This window comes from Aedes aegypti, chromosome 2, assembly GCF_002204515.2.
Source record: "Aedes aegypti strain LVP_AGWG chromosome 2, AaegL5.0 Primary Assembly, whole genome shotgun sequence".
In the NCBI taxonomy this organism is placed as follows: domain Eukaryota; kingdom Metazoa; phylum Arthropoda; class Insecta; order Diptera; family Culicidae; genus Aedes; species Aedes aegypti.
In genome coordinates, this window is record NC_035108.1 from 406,131,396 (window position 1) to 406,149,363 (window position 17,968).

A 17,968-nucleotide genomic window follows, 5' to 3' on the forward strand; every position below is an offset into this window, starting at 1 on the left:
CATAGCAAAAAATTTCTATCGTAAACCTTTTTTTTAAATTTTGAACATATGTTAGGGTTATTGAAATACAAAAAATATGGTAGATTAATACAGGGCAAGGGTTCGCACTTAATTTCAGAAAATGTGTATTGAACTAAAAGCATTTAAGATCTAGTTTGTAAAGTAAATTAAAACTCAACATATTATCTTCATGGCGTAGTAATAGATTTTCTAAAATTTCATTTCTATTTCAAGAAATATAACAACTATTATTACAAATCAAATGATAACTTTTGGCAAAAGTTCACATTGTGCAGGGCAAAAAGTACGCATTGAGTGAGCGACAAGGTTATGGCGTGCAAATTGTTTGGAGTCTATTTACACTTATTTGATTTTCCTGATCACAGAACATCAAGAAGAAATTCTAGGCTTTACGTCCCCCTTTACGTACACAGGCTGTTTTTTTTTTCGCTCTCATCCTAAATATAGTTGAAATTTCATATATCATAATGTTCTATATAATTGTTTTATAGATTTAATCCGTTTACAGTAGACTTTCACATTGATATGTCAAATTAAAGAAGTTGAAGGTATTTTGTTCGTATGCTTCGAAAATCTAGTACGAACATTTGCCCCACGGCGTCTGTGAACGTTTGTCCCAAAGCCAAGGTAACAATTTAAACGTCTCCTACTGAAAGAACATATTTATAAATATATTATAATATAACACTCATAAAATTACTAGAGTTTTGTTGAAACATTTATCATCAACAAATCTTATTGTATACGTTTTTAATATAGACCAAAATGGCTCAAAACACAACTTTATTTATTATATTTTTAGAACTTCGATAAAATTGTTTGTGTTTGTAACTGTTAAAAGATGACCTAATAAATTGGCAAACATACACATTGTTGCTAGTCATTAGCGTAACTTGAACTCAAATCTAGAGGGGGCTTGACCTATTTGATAAAAAAAGATCCTTGAGCAAGGTGCATACTTAGCATGCGAGTTTAAATTTTCTAGGGGGGGCTTGAACCTTTCTAGAGAGGGCTTAGACTGCCGTTATACGCATAATTGTCCCATGTTCCAAAATATGCAATCGAGAAAAACGCGTTTAAAGATTTTAACACATTTAGGCCTCGTATTGACCAGGTGTGCGGTAAATTGAATTAAAATCTTTACAATAGTATAAAGAATAGCGTGTTTATTAAAGTCAAGAGTTTGTATTATGGGTATAAAGTTAATTAAGCTACAAAAATCAAAGTGGGGCTGTTATGCCTAGAAATTAGAGGGTCTTGTCCCGGGAATCCCCCAATAACCAACTTTGCTTTCACAATCTGCTCCGACCATTATAAAAAATAATTAACAACGTCTTCAGCCAAAGGCTGCACATATTGAATATAATTAACATTAGAGAATGGACACACGGAAGTGGACCAGTGAAGATTTTTTTGTTTGACGAAAAGTTTCTTCCGACTGGGCCGGGAATCGAACCCGCACTCCATAACACAATATGCCTAAACAACTGATGGCTGCGAAGTCATTATATAGTCATTTTAGAAGAATTTGATTTTATCCCGGGATCCCGGGATTTCCCGGGATTTTGAAAAATAAAAATCCCGAATCCCGGGATTTTTTTGAGTCCGGGAAACAAGACCCTCTACTAGAAATACGGGGTTTTTGATGAATTTCTACGCATAACAGTCCCACTGATAGTAGTGACCATTTATGTGCTAAGCATACTGCTGTAGATGACCGTTCTTACGTATAGATGGTACCGAATGTAGAGGACGTATATCTTCAAGACTATGTTAAGGCACCTTATGCAGGCTCAAGTGACATGTGCCAAACGGAGCCACATGTGGGTAAGTGAAGAAATACGATTTTATAGTTTGGGATGGAAAGCAAAGTTTTCTGTATGAGTGATAATGAAAAAACTATATTAGTTAGTGAAAGAAAGAGGGGATGAGTAAGTTAGAGAGTTTATAAGATGTAATAAATTCCTATATCGACGCTTCCAACTGCAGGCTTGACAGAAATTCATCTGTGAATTCAAGGTTATTCTGCGGAGTAAATATTTAACTCAAAATTCACGACACAAATCTTCACACGATTTGACATATTTTTGGACCTTGTTTGCAAAATCATGATATTTGATACATCGCAAATTAAGTTTTAGAAACCACCAACATGTATGCTACTTGCACCGAAGAGCCAATTATCCGCAATAATCCAGTATGAGGCCAGGTCATCCAAATCCTTTTGAACTATTCTTCTTTTGACTTGACTTTGACTTCTTCTTGACTTCATCAAGTTTGATATGTCGCAAGATAGGTCTCAGGACCGCCAATATAATGGCCACTTCCTCTGGGGAACAGAATATCTAAAACAACCTGGCATGTTATCAAGTCATCCAATAACCATTGAATTACCCTTCTTTAACCTTGATTTGGGAATTTATGAAGTTTGATGTTGCTAGCTAGCTTTCAGAACCGACTGTTTAGAGGCCATTTTCCCCAGGGAACCGGGAATTTGGAACAATCCGACATGTGGTCAAGTCATTCAAATACATTTGAACCACCTTCAGACTTGATTTGCAAATTCATGAAAATTGATATGTCGCAAGCCAGGTTTCAGATTCGCCAATATAATGGCCCCTTCCACCAGCGAACCGGTATTCGGAACGGAATGTGGACAAGCCATCCAAAAACGGTCGAACTTTTCTTTTTTAGACTTGGTTTGCTAAATCATGAAGTTGATTTGTCGCAAGCCTTAGACTCAAAATTAAAGATGTTACTGATTCTTCAAGTGGGATTATTTCTGTACTCCTCGTGATGATTCCAAAATTACGGCGAATTTCTAATCGATGACCGCAGTTCCAAATACTAGAAGAATTTGACGTCGGCTCGCATGAATGATGAATGCGTCCCGATAAAACAAACACATAAAAACGGATTGCGTTTCACATGGATGTAAAGCCAACGTAAGAAGATGTTCAAAACGATTTTCCCAAACACCAGCTAATTCAAAAACTGACAACTAAATATTTTGTTCGAGATCAGCGCAGCGAATTGTATAGTGTGACAGTTATGCGTAAAAATACAGTAGTGGGACATTTATGACTTGGCTTGTTTTTTCATTGAGTTTCCGAAAAAGTTAATTTTTGGTAAGTGTTTTCTAAAACTATACGTAAAAATAAACTGTTTGATGACAAAAAGTCAAAATGCACAAAAAGTAACATGGGACAATTATGCGTATAACGGCAGTAGACCCTCCTTGCCCCCCAGTATTTACACCAATGTTGCAAGTGTTTTTGTCTGGTGTGCTGAACTGCGAACTTTTGCCCCGAATTACTTTACACTTTTGTTTTGATATCATTAAAGCCAGAAATGAAATGTGCCTAATAAAAAATCTTGAGATTGGCTAAAATTCTTAGTAAATATTATTTTTAGTTTTCGGAGAGACTTGATTCCTCTTTTTTACTATATGTTCTGAATTCAAGAAAAGTAATGATTATATATCATGTTTTATCGCCAAAGACAACTTTGAGAATTTGAAAGTTTCCAAACAGCATTTAATTGCACTACAAATATAACGTAGTTTGATTTTACTTATTTAAATCTAAAAGTTCCGCAAATTCGAAACGATTCAATGAAATTGCTTATTTATTAGGACTTTTCAAAGTTGCTCAGTAGATCTCTTTTGATTTTTTTAGAGTTACTACAAACTACTCCAGATACAAAATACTGACATTGTCTTTTGTATATTGCACAACATTACTATGAAACAATAAAACTGTTTTAGATTTCGAGAAAATAGGCCGGGTTCAAGTCTGCCCGGGTAGTATGATCCTTCTTTAGCGAGATTTGTACCTTCAATGTTTTGGTACATTATTGAATTTTGATTCCAAGCTCAGATTTTTACGTGGATTACAGCTACGCGTTTGTTCCCCAAAGGATTTCGGAATAAATGACTTCGGATTCAGTTGACCAAAATCGACACAGTTCTAAAAGTAAAAGAGTTTTTATTAAACTTGTGAAAAATAATGTGAAAAACAGAAAAGTTATCGAGATTTTAATATGTTTTTGTTGTAAAAAATGATGCTGCTAGTAGAGGGGTTTAAATTGACACAGGAACTAAAGATAAAAGAGTTGTGTTTTGAAAACTTGTGAAAAAGGTGTAAAAATATCGAAGAACAACAATGTTACGTTATTCGAATATTTAAAATTGATGCAGCTGGTTTAGGGTTCAACTACACAACGAATTGAATATGAATAATAGATCTTTATTACTGCTTACAATAACCTTTACGATTTATTTTTCAGACATTGTTCACTAATTAATTCAATACGTTTTTATTACAGATCATTCCTAACGGTGTCGATCCGTTCAAGCGGTGTTTAACAAAATCCGAAATGGTCAAACTCAGCTGTCTGATCATGCTTTTGGCGCTTAGTTTCGATGTCACACAATGTTGGAAATTTGACAGGCGTAAGTATACAATATAATTATATGGAACTTCTTTAGCTTACCGAAGCATCGTTTCATGTTTCACTTGTGTGTGACTTATTTGGGTCATCAATATCGTCATAACAACATCACGATATACAAATCAAAAAGTGTCCTGGTCAGGTTAAAAATCAAAAGAATAATTTTGGAAGTAGTCATAGAACACAAGTCTGTGTCTTCTAAGTTGTGTAACCTAAACTAATAAAGAAAGAAAAGCTAACAGCATTAGTCCTTTACAAAATAGCGAAAAATGATTTATTTGTTTTATGATCATAGTAATTGATCAAACAGTCCCAAATAGTTCCATTCTAGTAAGGACGTGTAATATGTACACCTACTGCAGCCTGTTTCACCATATTTTCGTTAAGGGGTGATACAAAAATTATGTCACGCTAAATATGACTATTTTCAAACCTTAAATCCCGACGCTGTTTGCATTACGTCTTTCGAGAAATTGATGAGATCTTTCACACTTTCGACGACCCATTTCTACGCGCATAACATACTCTGTACATGGACCCTAGCGTAACTCACGTAATACGAAAGCAACATATCCCCGAAAACCGGCTGGTTTCTATCATCGAGTCATGATTGCGTGGGAAATCTGTCAGCTTCTGTAGGAACATGACACTTTAGAGCGTGCGGCAATTAATTTTCTGAGTAGACGGCAAACATAAAATTTTGTGATTTGCTGTGAACTAATGATCGCTTGTCGTCGTTGACGCTTGATGACAGCACTATTTTATAATGTGGCACATATGATGATGACGAATATGGCAGTTCATAGGAACAGATTGGGGTCTTTCTTGGCTCTGTGATTTAGCTATATTGTAACAAGACTCGTTTTTCGATTTCCTTGTTTTTTGAAGATGTTTTTTCAAACTTCATAACTAACATTTATTCATAGGGGCACAGATAGCCATATCGGTGAACGCGCAGCAATTAAGAAAAACCAAGCTGAGGGTCGTGGGTTCGAATTCCACCGGTCCAGGATCTTTTCGTAAGGGGCCGTCCATAAATGATGTAGCATTTTTTCGATGATTTTTTACACCCCCCTTTCCCCTCTCGTAGCATTTCGTCATAAATGCTTCTACTCCTCCTTGGAAAATACGTAGCATTTCAGCCCCCTATTTTTTATAGTTTTCCTCAGGAATTGGGCTGAAACAAAACATTAAAATTTAGAAATTCAAAACTAATTTTAATATTAATTACTGACTGAAACAAACAAAACCGTAGCGCTCAAAAACAATTTGGAAAACAGTATAAACAAACTTATTTCCTGTTTAAGTTACATAATTTTGGTTCCCAGTTTAAAGGTTAAATTCAATTTGTAGTAGTTTTGCTGTTGTTATATCCTAAAACAAGTTTCATGTAAATGTAGTAGGAGGGGAAGCAATTTGTTCAGATTGATAAAACTAACAACAATGAGTAAGGATTCAATATATTTTGAACTATATTAAACAGAAATTTTGTTGTATTACAGGATTTTTTTTATTATTTGTGGTTAAGAAACAGTGAATATGATCAAAATAATACCTTAATTTGAAATGGACCTCCGTAATTCTACTCTAAATTCAAATCCATTAATCAAACAGTGACCAGATAGAGATAAAATAACAATTGAAAGATTTGAAATGTTTCCAAATATCGCGATTTTTATACAATCATCTTTATTAATATTTTAACTATATTTCATCATCCTTCTCCATACTGAAATATTCTTACTCAACTCATAATGAAACATCTATCTATATAAATAAAAATTGTATGGGGTTTTAATGTCACGAAATGGCTTGAGAACGGGCTACCAGAATTTGAAAATTCTTCCATAGGTATGTCCCTAAAGTGTTTCGACGTGTTTGTGTATATAAAAAAGCATAGGATGTTCAATGCGAAAATAAAAAAAAACAGGAGTGAATAGAACAGTTTGCGGGACCACTAGTTAATATAATAAAAATGTTTTTTCGCTGAATTACCGAGTGATATATAAAACTGAATGATAGGACAATTTCGGTAACACTCGAATTTGATGTCCTTATTATTATCCAGGCAGTTCCATCAAGAGCATTGATATATCAAAACAAATCGATGAGTTGACTGAGTGGAGATCTCCTGCAACATTGAACACACTGAATAAACATATTGTTTGAAGCTCCATAAAATCCTGATTGTATTTATCAGGACAATTGAAAATTTCTTAGAAAATAATATTGTTTTGAAGCTGAATCATCATTTTATTACCCAAGTTCAATAAGTCAGACAAAGAAGTGTGATAAAGAACTGTTTCTTTTTTTTCAGTGCTACTCTTTTTATTGAAATTATTCAAAATGCTACGTCCACTAGTTGATACCCCTCCCTCCTCCTCGTAACACATCGTCACAAATTCGTGAAGTCCCCCTCCCCCCTTAAATACTAAGTCATTTATGGACGACCCCTAATGGAATTTTTCTCGTTTCTTCATTTCTGCCACACGATATATGAATAAAAAAAATGGTAAATTGGTAAAGAAAGCTTTCAGTTAATAACTGTGTGTCATCCAAAAGTCGCTTCAAATTGCCATTTCTACAACTTCTACAAGTCTACGAGACTTCCATTTGAGTGACGACATCTGACCAATCTGAACTGAGAACATCTTCATTAAATGTCGTGCCGCAGGAACCAGATTATCTTAACCTGATCTTAACCATTTTGACTCGCAGCTTATCATGCACATTCAATAAATATGCATTTTTATTTGACACATCCAATTCTGAGTGGCAGATAAGGGAAGCTCAATTCAATCCAAACAATACCATATGCTAACGGATTTCGGTTCAACCGACCGTAACCTCCGGATTTTCTCCCTCTTTAATCAATTTCCGATCTTCTTTCTCTTCTCGGTTCTCGATCGTGATCTCGCCGGCCTGAATCGCGTTCTACTGCGTGTATGTGTGTGTGCGCGTGCTCACCCGAAGTACCCAGACTGTATGGAGACAAGCTGCCGACGAGAGTGATATCACCGCGGACGCGCAAAGTTCAACGCCGGATCGTTGTGCTGCATGATTTCTTCCGCACCAAAGTCGTTCCGCCGGCATCCAATATGTTGAGTATGGTGAGTAAGGTGGCCTATTTTTTATGAGAAAAAACTTCAAGTCCGCGGCTACAAAGCAAAGCCATGCTGAAGGTGTCTGGGTTCGATTCCCAGTCGGTCCAGGATCTTTTCGTAAAAGAAATTTTCTCGATTCCCAGGGCATAGAGTATCTTCGTACCTGCCACACGATATACGAATGCGAAAATGGCAAATTTGGCAAACAAAGCTCTTAGTTAATAACTGTGGAAGTGCTCATAAGAACACTAAGCAGAGAAGCAGGCTCTGTCCCAGTGAGGACGTTAATGCCAAGAAGAAGAAGTATGGAGAAAATCGACCAAACATATAAAAAACGGGTTTCCGATACATTTGATCGCTTTTCTCCATATAAAGTTCAAGCTCGTTTAGAATTACCTTAGAGTTAACAGATTCCACTCAGTCCAAATAAACAATTGTGGGGAATTTAACTTGATGCTTTCGTGGTATGATAATTATGGGTCACTCTAATGGTGAGCTTCCAAAAATAAGAACACCGAAAGCGTGTAGTGTTTATCGATGACAGCGACAATGTCGTTGCTTTTGATATGACATCTTTGTTGATGTGATTCGCGAAACGATCTTTCGGTAGGATGGTTGGGTTTGAGTTTACTACTAGTTTATTTTTTGCTAATGGGATATGAGTGGGAAGATAAATGACTATTTAGGTGACCCAAATATTACACGATGTCACACTGAGGAATTAGTAGCAGCTGTTGAAACCTCGTGGATGAAAGGTAGTTTAGAGAAAATGTTTTTACCTTTGATGCAGTGAATGAAGAAAGTAAAGACATTTTTTTGAACACCCTATCAGAGAAGATTTTTGTTGGTTTAAAGTGAAGATGAATCAAAAACTTTCAGACCATATTGACATAAATGGATGTTTAGGTGTACTTATATCATAAAATATTTTTATCGTGAAATGTAATTGAATTTGACAATATGGATAGAAATTTGAAATAAGCACATAAGTATACATCCCAATTTGACTGTTCGTTATAAATAACAAATTTAGTCTTATCATCAACATCGACGACAATGTTCAAATGGGGAGCAGTGACTTTTTTTTTGATTATGAATACAATATCTAAAAACGATTATTTTTTGCCAACTCACTTTATGAATTTGTTACGTTACTAGTAACATGAGTTTTTCACTACGGTATAATAACTCTTGAAAGGAATCTTCTGGTATGAAGCATCAAATAACAGATTGGAACTAAGTTTTTTCATTCGTGCACTTCAAGATGGCGTTGAATGTTAATTGTTAGACTCTTTTAGCAAAATTTTGTATTAATTTCGTGCGAAACACGATGTTTTAGCGAATAAAATCCCGTTCATTCACCGCAGGCGCTGACACTTTCGTAGCACCAATTGGCAAAACGGGTAACTCCAAATTGAATCAAGATCCTTATTTGGATGGTGAGACTGGTTGCAGCATCTAAACGCTATGCCACCTGCTGGCGCCGTGCCGATGTGATACAAGTTATACAGATTTGACCAAAAACTACACCTACTGATAGTCCGCGTGTCAATAAATCCCCCGTGGTTACTAAATGCACACTTGACACCTTCATCGTGTCAATCTCACCATTTCGGAAGTTGATATTGGCTGCAAATCCAGCATTTCAATGCATTTGGTTTTTGCGCGAATTGCTAAATTTTACTTCGATTTGCTAATTGGTCTTAAATTCAAGCCGAGTCAGCCAAGGTGTACTGCAATTTGTATGCGTGGGTTCAAAAGTTGTAATTCCATTTTAAAAACATCGGAGATTAGTTGACTTTTTTGCCTGTCATTATTTTTAGGGAAGCAAACCGATGCATTTTGGTAGCCACTCTGCAACGATAAGTCGTCACATTTGGATTTGCATAAATAATGACACATTGATGGGTTTTTTTTTGTTTATGTAATTTATGCAAATAATTTAAATATTTTTTACCTCCATTCTTCACCATAGTACGAGTTGTTTTTTTTTCTATACTTAAGACCAGCTTGTTTCATATCGTGGTCCACGATTGTTTTAAAAATTTGTACCAATGCCTTGAAATATATCAACTTTTCATTTAAATACATTTCTAATTATACTTAACCAAGCCATACCTAGAATTTTCAAGAGTTAAAAATTTAAAGAATCGTGCTGAAAATTTGATCGATTGAGTCCAATCAATCGAATTTTCATGACCTCTGTTTCGTCCTCTGTGTTCTCGAAAATTAAAAAAGAAAAAAAAGAAAACTTTTAATTCATGTTTACCTTATGATGTTTTCGACGTTAAGGTGAATAACGAAACTCAGTTTTCACGAGTTTCATGCACATGGTGTCAAAATATCGATGATTATTGAACTTTCGTGTACCTCGCATATGTGTACGAAAACGTTCAGCATTTGGGCTAAGATTTTTAAATTAAAAGTTTAAAAATATTATTTTGATGAAAATTTTCCCATTCAATTTGTATTGAACAGTTTTAGCTACAAAATTGGGGTTTCTTGAATTTGAGTTTTTGCACATCAGTATCAAGCAGTGAAAGCTGGAGGAGTAGGCGGTGCGCGAAAATGGACGGACGTATAAAATTTTGCCACTGTCAATTTGTCTCTAAAATATTGATTTTCTTCGCTATTTCTATAACAAAAAAAAATCTTTTATTTTCTTGAAAGCTCATTTGAAGTGCTCAGTGCAGTGCAGACGGAAAATTAGTGCTGATTTGAATCATTCACTTATGTACCGAGAGGGTACTCAGACGGTTGCCACCGGGTGTTAAGAAAAAAGTGCGGTGCTAGTTATTTTAAAATTTCGGTGTTTTATTGTGATTTTGATGAAATCTTTTAAGTTTATGGTGAAGTTTCGACATCAAAGTATGTAATTTCTTTGGAGTGCAAGTTGGAAAGTGTTCTTGGAGATTTTAAAACCGTTCTGTATCTGGAATGGTCTCACGTCTCACAAAAAGCGTGCTGGAAGCAGACAGTGCCCGAAATCGGATTGGAAGATTTGGTGAGTTTGTTCCGATTGTTCACTTTTGGATAAAGTATATTTTGGTGTTTTTTTGCACCCTTTTTCAATCGGCGCGTTCGTTCCACGCGACAATATACGGTAGTAGCATTAGCACGAAAAAGATTAATTTTTGTTTTTCAATTTTGTTTAGGATATCTCTTTGCTCGTAGTTAGAACGAATTTTTTTTTTTTTTAATTTATGCAATGACGAAAAAAAAGATAGTTTTTGCTTTGAAAATAAGAAACATACAAAACCTTTACCTCGGTCGTGTTTAAAACATTTTTTTTTATTCCTCGTTTTTTATACATTTTTTTTTTGGTCCGATGACCCTGGAGGGATCGGTTTCGCTCTTTGTTTGATAATGAGCGGATGATCTTGCATAAATCATTTTATCGGTGATTGGGTTGTAATTGAAAGTTTTGCAAAACACTTTTAAACATAAAAATAAATAAAAAATATTCCATATTTTGATTGCCGGCATTCAGAAGATTAAATTTCAAAACCTTAAACAACAATGCCTTGTGTCGATCGCTAGCTTTTCAGGCGAATAATATGACCTTTTACCCCTCCCAACCTCCACCTCCGTAGCACTTATGAGGGTGTCGCTGAGTCGGTGGCCTCTCGCTAAGTAAGTGCTACATCAACATTTCCTCCCCCAATTCCAAGTTACGGTAAAGATGGGCGTGGCCGGGAATAGCGATATTCATGCTTTTAGTTGTCTTGTTTAAGATTGAATCAAGGTTTACTCCCCAACCTTGTTTCTGAAAGCAGTCTGGATGAGATAATTAAAAACGAACATGAATATTGTTAGTATCCAATCTACGAAGTATACCGTAACTACGCTAACGCTAACGCTAACGCTAACGCTAAAATTGGGGTTTCTTGAATTTAAAAGAAGAAATCCAAATTTCCGGCAGAATATTTTGAAACTTTCAGGGTGTGGAAGTTTTGTTGGGATAAGTCGAAAAAAAAAAAAACAAATCTGAGGTGCATGCAACTTTGATAATAATCGAAATTTTGACACCGTGATTAAAAATTAGGAATATGTCACGCGTTTCATCAAGATTATGAATATATCCTGGAATGCTGAATTTGTGGTTTACATATTCAGACACATTAATGAAGAGTTAAAAAAGAAATGATTCGCTAAAGAAAATCGCTCAGTTGTTCGAACTAACAACAAAATTTGAAAAATTCCCCTACTAAATGTCTTATGTCTTTTCAAGTCACGACCCTTTAAATATTTAATGAAAGCTAAATATTATTTCAGTTAGATAACTAACTGTTACAGTTCAACCTTGAAATAGTTTGCTCAATAATAATACAAATCTTTTAAGATTCGAATGAAATTTTAAAAATAAAATCCAAAGTTATAAAAGATTGAGTAACACAAATTTTACTCTACACTTTTTTTTACAGAGTCTTGTAAAAAATCCAGATTTCAAACTGTGTGATGATGAGGTGATCTGCGTAACTATTTTATTTCAAAAAGTGCTCCGAGATCCAAAAAGGGCTGAAATTTTAGACATTGTTCGTCACACTATCGAAAAACATGCTCCTGCTGTTCGTCACACTATCAAAAACCTGGTCCTGCTGTTCGTCACACTATCGGAAAAACCGCTCCTGCTGAGCGAGACATACTTAAAAGATGGTAAAAAATTGAAGACAAGATTATTCGTTGCTTGATTGAAATGTATTGAACTGCCACGATCATTGCAAAACATTTTTTATTTGTCAGTTTTAATTCTCACTGAATTGTGAATTCAATAAGCTTTCAGTGATTGTAGTCTTTGAAGTATTAAGAATCACAAGTGTAATCAACAATGATATTCACAATTTCGGGCAAGTTTTCCACGATCCGTTTTTTCACACCTTGTAAACATTTAAAAAATCTTATTTTCTGGTATATGATTGAAATACAATATATCTGTAGCTGTACTTTTTATTGTAAATATTGAATTTATTTCGCATTGGAAGCAATATGAATAATTTATTTCATGGTCATTGAATTAGGTTTAAAATAAAAAAAAAGTAGATGAGGGGTGCCTGGAGATTTTTGGGGAGTAAAAAACGATAAACAATACAGACTGGAGGGGGAACAGTAAACTCCCATGTTGTAGAACAAGCTTGGAAAAAATTGAGCTGCTCTACCGTTCTCAAGAAACTCAAGAAAGACTTCGTGCCGAGATCGGAAATATGCAGAAAGGATGTGAGCATTTTGACGGACGGACGCGAAGTGTTCGAAAAAAGGGGGAAGCAGCACTACTTTGAGTATTCGAATGACGTACAAAACACAGGTACGGAAGGTATTGGATGGTTTGCTGAATATGATACACCGCGCGGCTGTTGTAAAGTTTCCAAAAGCGCGCATTTGCTCGAAATTTCACGTGGCAACTGGTCCATGAAAGGAACGGCCGCGTTTGATGAAACACCGAAATGTTATCTCCCATAAGAATGAAGTAAGAAGGGAGCAAAACCGTTCCGTTGTTCCTTTCCTCCGGGGAACGCCGCGTGTCCTTTTGAGCAAACGCGCTAATAAAAACTGTTAGGTAGGTCATGGAATGCCCAATTCGACAAAAAATGTCGATCAGAATGCACAGAGACGGGACACCCTGGGCTTGAAAGTATAAAAATAAACAAAAATAATGGCGTTTTCAGAATGTTCGTGTCTGGCCAGGTCATTTTTAAAATATACTTGAAAATTTTGCATTTTCTATTTAAATATCTAATCTAATCAATAAACCGACACAGTGTTTTATTTTCAGGACTGCAGTTTTACTGATGAGTTTTACTAAAATTGGTATGGACCCCCTCCCCTTTTTGTACCCACCCCATTTTAAAAGTATCGCAAATGGTGGAATATTTTATATAAATGGTTGAAATAAGCGATTTTAGTGATACTACAATCCACCAGCTATCTCTTCAGAAACATCGTAGTTTATGAACAGTCCCTTGAGCAACAATTTAGTAAAACATTGTATTGTCTATACATTTAAAGCTTGAGTGGAAATGGTTGAAACGATGTGTAAAGAAAGATTCTAAAACTCAAAATACAGCAGATATTTGAATTATTAAAACTACTATTTTTTTGAGCGATTTCACCTGGTGCTTAACTTTTTAGCCGGTAGTGTGAAAATTTTCAAATCTTGTGATAATGAAATTGAGCATATTTGTAGTTCACTGCCAAAACTTCATGCCGATTGCTTATATGGAAACAAAGTTACAGCATGCCAAAGTTGAGCATTTTGTTTGAAATTCGGCTCTCACTACTATCATTCTGAACACAACTATATGTAGAGATCCAAATAAACAAATAGTGCTGGAATTCAATAAGTTTTAGAACACAAAAACTTTGACTTGCTCTGATACTTGTTATACTACCAAATTAGTCTTTTAAACGATGATTTCTCTATCGCGAATTATTTTTTTTCGATAACCTCGTAGACTCCAGGTTTGTCGACCAGGCTCTCGACTAAACATTTTGTCACTAAATTCATTGGGTACACAAAACTTTAAATAATCGCAAAACCTTTATCCTGAAGTTAGTTTTTTTTGTCTTGTCGTTACCTATTCAACGAATAAATATATTCCCATCACAACCAAGTTATCAATTATGGATAACGTGTTGAGCTTGATGTGCTAACAAAACATTAATGTTCCCCGTAGGTGTCCAGCTCATTTGCATACAGGCAATAGAGATTTCATTCACGACCAAATTTTACGATCTCACGTATTACGATTTTGATATATTTTTCGAATCACGGATTATTGTATAGACCATCAGAACACGAGTATATGATCATGTTTAATCGGATGATGTTTATTAGAATGAATCACGTGCTTGTGTCCGTTGGTTTTCGTTATTATCCACAACTTATCTTTCGATGGAATCTAGCTCTAACATATAGACTTCTGATGCTTATTTTTCTCTTTTCGTTTCTACATGTCTAGAAGTGGCACTACGGAGCGGCTCGGTCGGCTCAAAAGTGGGCGGATCAGTGCCGGCTGCTAACCCACGATAGTCCGAAGGGACGCTGGCTGGACAACTACGGCGCGTGTGGTCAAAACATCTTCGTCTCCACGCATAAGGTGCCATGGTGAGTATTAATGCTGTGCTAAACTCGCAGAGATCAACGGCTTTCGATATCGTATTTCAATTTGTCAAAGAAACGAGGTAGTAATTCCATTAAGTTGTTGTCATTTAAATGGTTTTGCTTTTGATGTTTTGCGCAGTCGGTAAACGCTGCTTTTGTCGAGCTGACCTTTCAGTACAGTAAAACATGTGGCACACTAAACGGTTTGAAGTCTAGAAGGATTAAAACCAGGTTTTATGGGTTGTTCAGGTTTTATCAATTAGTATATTTAGCTTTTGATCTGTGCAATTATAAATCTTTTGATTAATCATGAGAGGTATGAAATGGAGAACTTAAATTGATGTCTTTTTCGTTTACTCTACCTAGAAAAAGAATTGAAATGTGTATCAATTTATAAATAATTCTGTACTGCACATTCACATATAGGTGGCTTCCAAAAAAGAACTTAATACCTTTTTGAAGAACGAAAGTACCTTTTTGAATTTTCCACCTCAGGGAAAGTTTGTACAAAATTCACAGCATCGTCCTAGATTAACAAGTCAATTTAACATTCTTTCTCTTGATGCTCTATATACTGACAAGCATGATTCCCCAGCACAAACTGTCATTGGGTCGCATTTATAAATGCTGCTCATCGGCGCTGTAGCAAGCTGCTTAATTTTTATTTCTCAATTCGGCCAAACAACCTTTTCGGCCAAATAGCCTAATGGCTGGACATCCTGAATAAGATGCACTACGAACTTTTGCTCCAAATTACTCTAATTGCCCATAACCTGTGCATTTGCTACATGTTGAAATTCTGAAGTTTACTACGGGAGATTTTTTGTTTCGTGTTAAAATTTAGTTAACTGAAAACGCATGTTATATGTAGCAACCTGGTTTATACGCTCAACTATCCGAACAAACTCTAGAAAAACGTGTGATTGTTCGGATAAGGTGGTGTTTGTACTCATGAGAATCCGGTTTTCTCCTTATTGAAATATTTTCGAACAAATAATCACTCTCTGCATGTTCATTTTTTAGGTTAAGGATGCATATCAATGGAAAAAATGTATTTTGGTCTTATGATCGCTTACGTCGACTATGCGTATGAACCGTCTTCGCTACCTTGCATAAAAAAGTTTAATCCAGCAATGTTTTCCTTCACTTAATTCATTTCTTCCTTTTTCCCAATTTATTTTAATCCCATATATAGTTAATACTTTATGTTTTACATTTTCGTTATTTACAGGTTATTCGCACTTAAAACGTGGTTCCTGGAGCGACAAAACTTTACATACGGATCGCACAAAAACGATCTAGTGGCGGTTGGACACTACACCCAAATGGTATGGGCAGCAACGCACAAAGTGGGCTGCGGTCTGACCAAGTGTGCACGAGGTGGTCCTCGGGGAAAGCCGTTCTACAATTATGTGTGCAACTACTGTCCAATGTAAGTTGGAAGGTTATTCGATGCAAATCGATTTGTGAAACTGCCCGCTGAACTAATCAAACAAACTGAAACTCAACTCGAGTTTAATTAAATTTGGGCGTATTTTACGCTCCATTTACCAATGAATGGCTATTTGTGCTCAAAGGTAGCAGTTGCCGACAGTTTGCGTGTTCAACGAGCAAATTTGTTACTGCAATGGTTCATTTGCATTTCGATTTTCAGCGGAAACCACGAAGATAAACTGGGCACGCCGTACAAGCGCGGCAAACCCTGCGGTTCCTGCCACCAACATTGCCACTCGAAGAAGATTAAGTAAGTGATTTTTGGGATTGTTGATTTTTCATCGTCATGAGAATTTGTTTCGTTTGGCCAATTGTAGACTATGTACCAACACTTGCAGTTCGGCCGATCTGTGGGCCAATTGTCGGGAGCTTTACAAAACATGGCCCGGCTGGCTTTGTAATACAGTGACATCGGAAGGGTTGGAACGACAACGGAGCTGCCTGGCCACCTGTACCTGCCAAGGAAAGATTCATGACTGATGCCCAAAGGAGTAAATTGTTGTTGGAATGTGTCATTGTTACTACTCATTGTGCCATATATGTATTGATAAATGCTCATGAAAAAAGTTCATATTCGAAATCATGCAGAGCCACGCTTGTATAATTAGTTTAGCTGTGGCGGTAATACATGAAATGTTAATGTAAGAATTAAATGTGATTTTTTATAATTTGTCGTAAATATTTTCATTACTTTAGAGAAATATTCCGATCAAGAAACCAAGATTATCAGTTGAATAAAACGTCTTTGTCTGGTATGATGCAGAAATATAACAGTATCGGACAAAAAAAAAAAATACTCCAGATACGTTTTCCCATTTGAAATAACAAATTTAAAACAAATTTTATCTTCGTTTTTTCTCAGCCTGTTCATTTTATAAAGTGGACACCTTGTTTATGCTTTTTCTTTTCCTATTTACAGTCAACTCTCCCTTACTCGATATTCCGTATCTCGATATCCGGTTGGAGAGCCATAGTAAAACTAGGTTTTCATGGCTAACTCGATGGTCCCTTGGATAGCAGCTGCACTGGTTTTGTGTTCTGTAACTCAATGCCTTCCTAACTCGATGGTCCCTACAATATTGAGTTGTGGAGAGTTGACTGTATTAATGAAATTGTAATAGGTTTTATATGCATCGTTTAACTACTAATCTACAATGTTCTGAAAATATAAGATCCAACAAAATGCATCCGGTTAAAGAAAAGCTGTTCTTCAAAGTTAAACATTATTTTTCGTATAACAAAACCCTAATTTTTTTGAACAAATTATATTTTGGTTTCTTTTATTATTCTATTGAAAGTATAGCCTAAAACCCCTACTTATATACCAACAATATCTGACACTAGGTAACCCTAGTGATTCAACCATTTATTGCAAAATATGCTGAAACACCATTCTTCTACTCCCAGCAAAAAGTAATATACACAGCGTCTTGAAAATTGCTTTGGATTACTAATGTAACTGTATTTATAGAATAGAGAGCTAAATCGTGAGTTTTACCCGCATTCTAAAGTATAAATTTTACTCTTTATGGTCATTTTATCGGAAAATCTAGTACTTTTACAAACATGTACATATATATACCGATCTACAGCAATTCATAAACTTTTCTCTCCAGATATTTTGATTGTTAATCTCACAATAACATAATATGAAAATAATACATGTAAAATAAATTTGATTGCATTATAGTTGCAGTGTAGCCAATTTTTAAAAGATCCTTGACCGGCGAGATTTGAACCCACGACCCTCAGCTTGGTCTTTCTGCGCGTTTACTGCAATGGCTAACTGGGCCTATCC

General features: G+C 35.6%; 1 protein-coding gene across 1 annotated transcript in view; it reads left to right on the forward strand.

The window, feature by feature from the left end:
- LOC5579237 (serotriflin) overlaps nucleotides 1–16,838 on the forward strand; it is a 28,277-nt gene extending 11,439 nt beyond the window's left edge. Inside the window, exons 3-8 of the mRNA XM_021847271.1 lie at nucleotides 4,348–4,474; nucleotides 7,447–7,583; nucleotides 14,534–14,679; nucleotides 15,908–16,108; nucleotides 16,331–16,420; nucleotides 16,488–16,838. Of these exons, the coding sequence (XP_021702963.1) occupies nucleotides 4,399–4,474; nucleotides 7,447–7,583; nucleotides 14,534–14,679; nucleotides 15,908–16,108; nucleotides 16,331–16,420; nucleotides 16,488–16,650 (813 nt within the window). The 5' untranslated portion in view covers nucleotides 4,348–4,398 and the 3' untranslated portion in view covers nucleotides 16,651–16,838. The remainder of the gene's footprint in view (nucleotides 1–4,347; nucleotides 4,475–7,446; nucleotides 7,584–14,533; nucleotides 14,680–15,907; nucleotides 16,109–16,330; nucleotides 16,421–16,487) is intronic.
- The last annotated feature ends 1,130 nt before the right edge of the window (nucleotides 16,839–17,968 follow it).